General features: G+C 43.5%; 1 protein-coding gene across 21 annotated transcripts in view; it reads left to right on the top strand.

Annotated features, from left to right (window-relative positions):
• adgrb2 (adhesion G protein-coupled receptor B2) overlaps positions 1 to 8,177 on the top strand; it is a 240,978-nt gene that overhangs the window by 214,938 nt on the left and 17,863 nt on the right. For 16 of the 21 annotated variants that reach the window (XR_004334864.1, XR_004334860.1, XR_004334862.1 and 13 more), the window contains 4 exons: positions 307 to 479; positions 631 to 1,335; positions 3,720 to 3,755; positions 5,710 to 5,823. Coding sequence is in view for 8 of the 21 variants with exons in the window: in XM_032534850.1 (XP_032390741.1) it covers positions 307 to 479; positions 631 to 1,335; positions 3,720 to 3,755; positions 5,710 to 5,823 (1,028 nt within the window). In the remaining 13 variants the exon portion in view is untranslated. Of the gene's footprint in view, positions 1 to 306; positions 480 to 630; positions 1,336 to 3,719; positions 3,756 to 5,709; positions 5,824 to 8,070; positions 8,153 to 8,177 lie in introns of all 21 variants that reach the window. The other 5 variants (XR_004334861.1, XM_032534855.1, XM_032534852.1 and 2 more) reach the window with 3 other exon arrangements.

Genomic DNA, 8,177 nt, shown 5'->3' with positions numbered 1-8,177 from the left:
GAGATGCAATCTGTATCCCAGCTATACATTAAAGCTGCAGGCAGAAGTTATGTTTCTGTGTCGCCTATCTCTCTGTCAACTGTCTTCTGTTTGGCATAAACTATATAAATTCCTTTCCATCTTTTCCTCTTTCTCTAAATGTTCCTCTTCCTCACCCTTTTCCCCTTCTTTTACCTTACCCCTAAACCCTTAACCTCTGATTTTCTTTCATTACTCTTTACCTAACCTACTCTAACCCCTGTATTTTATCCCTATCCCCCACTCTCTTGTTGCCTCCATGGCTTTCCTTGTCTTATCTCCCACTAGTCATATTCAAGGAGGTGAACACCTGTAACCCGGCCACCATCACTGGGACCCTTTCCCGCATCTCCCTGGATGATGAGGATGATCCCAAGCTGTCAGCTCATCAGGAGGGGGGAGTGGGGGTCAACTTCACCTCCCTCCCCGGGAACATCCCCCCTCCCAACCTCATTGTGCAGGTACGGGATTGAAGTTTACATTACCTTACAAATTGGATGATAAATGTCTGTCTAGCCACAGGAAGTTCTGATTTGAGATGATCTCAAATAAGATGATCTCGCTTTAAGGGAAAATTTTGTAAAACTAAAACAATCTTTGTTTTTCCACAAGGTTCCCAATCTCAGCGGCCTCAATGAGCTGAGCGAGACGCCTCTAAAAAAGGAGGTAAACGTAGATCAGCAGAGGCAGCAACGCAGCGGAGCTCCAATCTACCTGTGCACCGAGAGTGGCCTGGGCTGGGCTCGACCGCCCCCTTCCTCCAACACCTCCCAGGACGGAAGCGTGGGGAGTGGCGGAGGAGGAAGTGGAGGAGGAAGTGGAGGAGGCGGGGAGGGAGACTACATGGTCTTACCTCGTAGGACGGTCAGTCTGAAGCCTCCAGCGCCCTCCTCCCAGGGAGGAGGGCTGGGACTGGGGGGCGAGGACAAGCCTCTTAACATCGCAGTGGAGGATCCTCCCTTCCCCCCGCCTCCCTCACCTCTGACCCTCCACCCAGCTGAGAGCGAGGCGTACCCGGTGGATTTTGTGCCGTCGAGCGTGGGCGACATGAACATCGCCATGAACCTCAACCGCTCCTATGGGACAATCAAAACCATGCCCCACGGGCACGGCCACATGATGGATCAGGGTGGTCTCGTACACTCCCACGCAGGACACATGCACTCCCACGGGCATTCGCTCCAGCTGAAGCCAGGCCAGAGGCCGTCGGTCAGACAGATTCTGACAGGGGGAACGGCAGTGGAGAGAACCAGGACCCTGCCACGCAACCTGGGCAGCACCAATGCCAACAGCAACATCTCAGCAGAATCCCTAGAGGTGGGTAAGAGGTTGAGGGATGAAGGAAGGAGTTCCCAGTGGTTGTGGTGGTGCAGCTTCTTTACTATGTCCACCTTTCACTTGAACATGCAGTTGATGTTGGATGTTGATTATGGATGTGGTGGTGGTGGTGTGGCTTTAAGTGAAAGAAGAAGAGAAAGACAGCAAGGGGGAGGAAAGTTATCTGCAGAAAATGTTCTGTATATGCAAGGATTTTAAAGGATTCTAATTTAAACAAGAAAAATGCAAATGATTTGCATGCAATGTAGTGTGACATTAGGTCGAGAAAGTTATTGCATTGGGAAAAAAAACTATTTCATCCAATCAACATTCCATTTTACCTTAAGAAAAATCAATTGTAAGATTCTATACTACACCATAGTCATTTTTGTAATGAATATACAGCATATGGCTACATAAGAATATGGGAAGAAGATAAGTCAGTTTGTATAGCTACAGTAAATCCACATAATTACACACATTACAGTGTGGCCTTCTTTGGTATACAGTAACAATATGTCCAACACAGTGCAATAATAGCAGAGTTATGTGCTTCAGAACAAGTCTGCTATGACAACTGCTATTATTCTCAGTTGAGTAGTATTCACTGGCGCTGACTGAGACAATGAGCGTTGAAATTAGTTATTCTCTTAATGACAGACAGCTTCATCTTAGTTTACAGTGTGTGTGTGTGTGTTTGCGTGTGCATGTGTGTGCGATAGATACCCCCTCCTAACCATACAAGGTGGCACAGCAGATGGACTGGGACAGACAGGATCAGAGGAAATACCCCTGGTGAATGTCTTTCAGCCCACCTTAATTTTACACACACACACACACACACACACACACACACACATTTTGGATCTTCCCCCACTGACATCTTGCTGACTCACAAGGTTGATTAAGGAGATGGAAGCGACACTTTCACCGAAAAGTGCAGATGCTTCATTTAGGGCTGAGGACGTTGAGGACGAGTCATTAAAACTCATAAAAAATCAGAAGAGCTACGAGTGCGCTCATGAGTACCAACAAAAAAAACAGAATCTGCAGAGAAACCTGCGGGATGTAATTTACTGCTATAATTTCACCCTGTTTGAATATGCTTGATTTGGAGATGGATATCAGAGCGTGGCTCTCAAGATTAAATCACAGCAGTGTTTTACCCCCCAATTCAAACATGGTGACGCATAATGGAGGGATCACACAAATGTACTCGCAGTGTTCATTTCACTGTCGATTATTTCTTAGAGGCTTGTAAATTTAAACTCTAAATGATCTCGTCAAGGCGGAAGAAAGGTTCACAGGGCATATTATTCTATCATCATAGAAAGCGCCGCAGGGAGTATTGGAATATGAATGAATTTCTCCATAGGACTAATGTTGGCTGTGCGGGTCAAGTTGCTGTATTATTTACTGAAATAATGAAAAACTAGTGTGTGACTGTGGTTGCCTATAGGACTATCATGCCATCATAACAGCAAATCACAGCAGGATTCCATGAATTTTGAATGAGTGAGCAAATTACTCATGATGACTGCTTTATGTGTGTCGCCACCAAAACATGCAATATACATGCATATGTATATGCATGTTGCATGCCTTCCATATTACAAAGCACACTGAATCACGGAATTTCTCGGTCTAAGGTAAGGATTCCTCTGTAGGTAATGGAATTGTGTTTTATGACCAGCAGAATTCACAAAGTGAATAGGACATCTCAGAGAAATTCACCTCGCTATCTGTTTGCATCTCTTTACCTTTCAAAACCTTGGCTGCCATAGCATCCGATCAGCAACTTTGCCCTTTTAAAGAACGAATTTAGCTTTTAACTAACTGTGGAGAGCAGCCCCTCTCACTGCCAAAATGCAAATCTGGCAGACAGCTAGAGCCAAATAGAAAGTCAGCGATGGAATGAAATGCATTGCAATGTCAGGGCCAGATGAGTTGGAAATGTCTGCAGCTGTTAAATTGGAGGCTTGTGTGCCACGCGGCTATAGCTGCAGAAGCACTTAAGAGGGGAGTGGTGGTGTCCAAACAAGATTAGAAGATGAATACCATTCCTCATATGTTTGTTACAGCTCTTTTAATCGTAATGTCTCCTACAAATTCATCAAAAATAGAAAAGGGGATGATTTATTCTGGGGCTTGTAACTTCACTAATCTCATTACAGTGAAATAGACCATATCATTTGCTTTTTGTTAGAATATCTATCGTGTTAGGCAGTCAGTACATATTAGCTTTCCTCTTGTTACTGAACAATTGCACTGAGAGATCCACAGACTGATCGAGATTGAGAGGACTTGAGTTCACTAGTGGTGGAGGGGTTGGTCATTGATGCTTTCTTCTCTCCCCCTGCCCCCCGTCCCCCGTCCTCTTCCAGAGGAAAAGAGTACGGTACTCTGAGCTGGACTTTGAGGTAAGATCTCGGACCTCATCCCCTGTCATCAGCCTGTCTCTGCTTTCTTGTGCTTCTGCCAGGACTTGAGTAACGCATAGAGGAGCAAAAAGCACTGCTAAATCCCTCCCTTTGCACCTGTGTCTCCCTTGCATTTACAACTATGAACAGTTTCAGACCGACCTCACGTAGTATGCTGTTTCTCCAACAATGGCCTTTTTTTTTATATCTGTCTTAACGAGTGATGTGACAATTAAAACAAAAACATTCCACTGGCATGTACAATTAAATCAAACAGCACTGCCATGTCATTGTGGGGATCCTGGTTGAAGAAACAGCAAAGTAGAGTGCTTCTCGTGTCTGAATGAATACAAGTAATGGGTCAACACATATGTGGCCATAGTTGATTGGCTGTTAGAACGACAGGGGTTGACACTGTGTGAGTATGTTTGTGTTAGAATGACCTGGGTGTCCTGTGGATCTCCAGTCTCTAGCAACGTTAAAATACCTCCCTTTGCATTGCTGTATTTTTTTGTTATTTTTTTTGAGAATCCAGTTTTATTTAGACCGTTGCAAAGACTGGACATTCACCTCTCACCGTGGAGATGTATCTTTCACATAGAGGGTATGTGTGGGGATGAGCTACTAACTGACTATGGCTGATTGTTTTACTTAACTGGCAAATTTACTAGAGAGTCATGTGTGGCCACTGCATGAATTTAGCACTAGGAGATTGTCTCTCCTGGAAATGAACTCTTTTCTCATCAATTGACTATTGACTTTTGAGAAAGAGGTTGACATAGAAGTACCAATAATATAGCGTGTGTTTACACTTCCATGGTTCAATGGAAGGTAAACCCATTTTCATCCATCTTTTTTTTCTTTTCTTCAATTGAGTTTACCCATCCTTTTAGACCATCCAACATTTACTTTATACATATACTCTATAAACTACAACTTAAATCATTATAACAGTTTTAAACTTAATTAGGAATAAAGTCTTGTTGGCAAAATAATACATTTCTTAAAATTAAAAAGGAGTACTCCATTAATGATGACATTATACAACAGTAAAACTGGGTAGTCCTTCTTTTAGTAAGTAAACCCCTGTACAAGAGTGCTTTATTTTAAAGTTTATGAAGATCGCTTACAGGAGGTTTCATTGGACTTTGATGATGACCAAAAACCATATCCCTCAGACAAGGAAAAGTAAAGACGTAGCAGCAAAAAGGAAGGAACTTGTAGCACCTTCTTAGCCGAGCAGAGATGAGAGTGCCCACTCTGAATTAATTGGAGCCAATGCCAAGCGCCAGTCCTGGCCAGTAAGTGTGCGGTTGTGAGTGCTGGCGTCTTGCCCCTGTGTCACTTTCAACCTCGCAAGCTGCTTTGACGATTAGCTACTGCAGAGCAGCTCCAGCACTGCCCATTAGCACAGTGACACAACTGCAGTGGCACTGACAAATGCAGTTTGCTGTCTGAGAATTAAAGATCTGGGTTTAGCTGCCCTCTAGACAGACATATTCAGAACACAGCCAAGGCTGTTTTTGTCAAGTAGCCTCTTACTAGGGTGAGAGTTAAATTCCATGGCCTTCTGTTAGACGTTTAATGAGTTAGACAAATTCCTGAGTTAACGGGAGCTCCAGCTAGCAGGGATCCGTCTGGAACAATGGCATTTCTGTCATTCTGTCATTTTCACCAAGTTTTCACTTAAATGAATCCTCCACAGCACTATTAGTTGCCGAATTCTTAAAGACAGAGGAAGTGGATGATGTATGAGCATGAGCCAGCAATCAATCGATCTGTGGGCGTCACTTCTCTTAACTCCTTTTCACGGCTGCCGTCACTGCAGTCCTTAAGCCTTTTACCCATTCCCGTGCCCCTGCCAGCCCCTATATTGCACCCCCCCTTCTTTTTGCTATTTTTTTTTGCTTCCATTTGGTTCATTTTTGCTGTCCCTTCCTTTCTTCCCTTCCAGAAAGTGATGCACACTCGCAAAAGACATTCTGAGCTGTACCATGAGCTCAACCACTCGTCCAAGTTCCACACCATAGACAGGTATAGCAGGGACCCAGCCATGTCCACATTCAAGGTAAGACCATTGCCCAAACGTGGGATGGGAACCCGCTGTACCCATGCACCTCCACCCCTTAAGCACTTTGTCACAACCTTAAAACCCCACCCCTTTAACACTAAAGAACTGATACTGGAAAGCAAATGAAAGCAAACGTTTGCACAGATCAAAATTGCAGTAGCATGCTTCACAGAATCAGCAATAGTGTTTATTTTTGTATTGCCATTTGATTCACTCACTGTTGTACATATTATCACACATGTGAAGACTCGAAAAATAACTACCTTATCAATATAATATCAATATTTTAGCACATGTTATTATTAGCTTTTTTACTGTACATGTCCTTTTAACCGGCTTAAATTTGCCAGAACTTAATTTATTCTCACTTGTGGTTGGTGCCTTATTAAATACCTGTCAAAACAGTTGATCACATGCGCTATTAGCTGAGGGCTAATCAATCATGGCCCTATCCTAGTTCTGCAATTTAAGGCCTGTGAAACTATTTCGTACTCTTACCAAATCAACTCACTAATGCATTGCTGAAAACACATTTGTGCCTTTGTCTATGCCTGTGTCCCACTGGTGTGTGTGTGTCCGTCCGTCCGTCGGCTGCTTGGGTGGGCACCTGTGTGCATGAGACACAGAAGCATCTTTAAATCATTAATAATCCATTAGCAGCAGACGAAAGAGTCCCTGCTTGCTCTCCACTGACCTTCAACGGGCCAGTTTCATTACGATATGAACACACACGCACATGCTCGCACTCCTCATCTGCGGTGCTTTAGTGCGTAGAGCCATGATGAGTTAGCCAACCTTGATAGGTGTACTTTCCCCTGGCATTGGCGCCATTCTGGTTCACATCTAATTTACACTGCCAGTAGAGGAATAGAGGCCAGCCTGACATCTCTCATATTCCCCATGTCATGTAGCCACACACATACTCTGTACACACACACACACACACACACACACACACACACACACACACAAACGCGCTGCCATTTCCCAATGCCAGACCGGCGGCCTTTTCCTTCCCTATTCATTTAGTCAACGTCTTGATCAAGATTTTCAGAAGCTTTGGCTGACTCCCCATTAATTAATGCCAAGCAAATATTTTATGGAAGAGAAGAAAAATGGCAGGCTGCTTGGAAAGGCATCAGCCATATATTAGAAGTGTGTGGTTCCTAACTGTTGCACTGTGGAATGCTAATGCATCTCACAGGGTGTGCAGGTGTGCTTTGAGATTATGCCCAAATGGAAGCCCAGCCACAAATAAAACATAGGCTATATCTAAGCTAATTAAGACAGATTTAAACTTCTATTTCCTCTGGGTTAATGACGTCATATAAGTTATGAAATGAAAGGGGCTGCGTAGATATGGTTTACTTATCCAAATCCATTATGTTAAAAGTAAGTAGGCAGTTCACTTAACTGTGAATAATTACACGGATAATGCTATCAGTGTCGGGCATTTGACAGGACCCAGCTTGAGTTCAGCACTGCCGTTGTCAACATCTCACTTTGAGAGTCACCCCCAGACACGGACATGCTGACTATACAGTAATTATGGAAATGAGAAGGGTGTGTGTGTGTTGGTATGCATGTCTGTACACTTGCATATCAGAGTGCCTACATGTGTGGTTGCATGCACCCTCTGTGCCTTGTTGTAGGCAAGAGTGTATGTGTGTGTGTGTGTCTGTGTCCTTTTGTTACTTTTCATTTGTGTGTTTATCTGTTTGAATCATATACACTGTGTTTAGGAGACAGTTACTGCATGATTAATGATTTAATTGTTTCATAATAACTTTAATAACCTCCTTTCTATGCCATACAACAGACGTTGACAGTGATTTTCTCATATACTGTACTACATGAGTGCTGTGATTAAATAGCAAACATAATTACATTCTCTAGGATTTCTTCTCAAGGATGGACACCCAAAGTACAGTGGAAGTTGATACTCTCCCTTAACTTAATATGGTCAATTGACTTAGTCACTTAGGGCTGGGTGTATTGAGCGTATCACCTTTAAATAATGAGGGAGGTTAGCCTGTTCCAGGCAAAACTAGTAAAATTCTCACTTACTTGTCAGGATGAGTCATCTACCTCTGGCAATGATAACTCAAAAACTCATTAACCCTTCTGAGTTTTGCAGGCCTGCCTCTCTCCTTTAAAGTGCCTAAATAGTAAATAGTATTTTAACAGACCTTAAACAACTTTTAATCCCTTCTAACCACTGCGGCCGTTGTTCGCCCACCACAGGTCCCCCCTCCCCCACCACCGAGGCACAACACCGAGCCATCGCTAATGCGCAGAACGTCCCTTGTTTACAAAGAAAGTCAACGTAAGACATACTAAACCCTGCATAA

This window comes from Etheostoma spectabile, chromosome 14 (assembly GCF_008692095.1).
Source record: "Etheostoma spectabile isolate EspeVRDwgs_2016 chromosome 14, UIUC_Espe_1.0, whole genome shotgun sequence".
Classification (NCBI taxonomy): Eukaryota; Metazoa; Chordata; class Actinopteri; order Perciformes; family Percidae; genus Etheostoma; species Etheostoma spectabile.
This window is presented reverse-complemented; position numbering and strand designations above follow the sequence as displayed.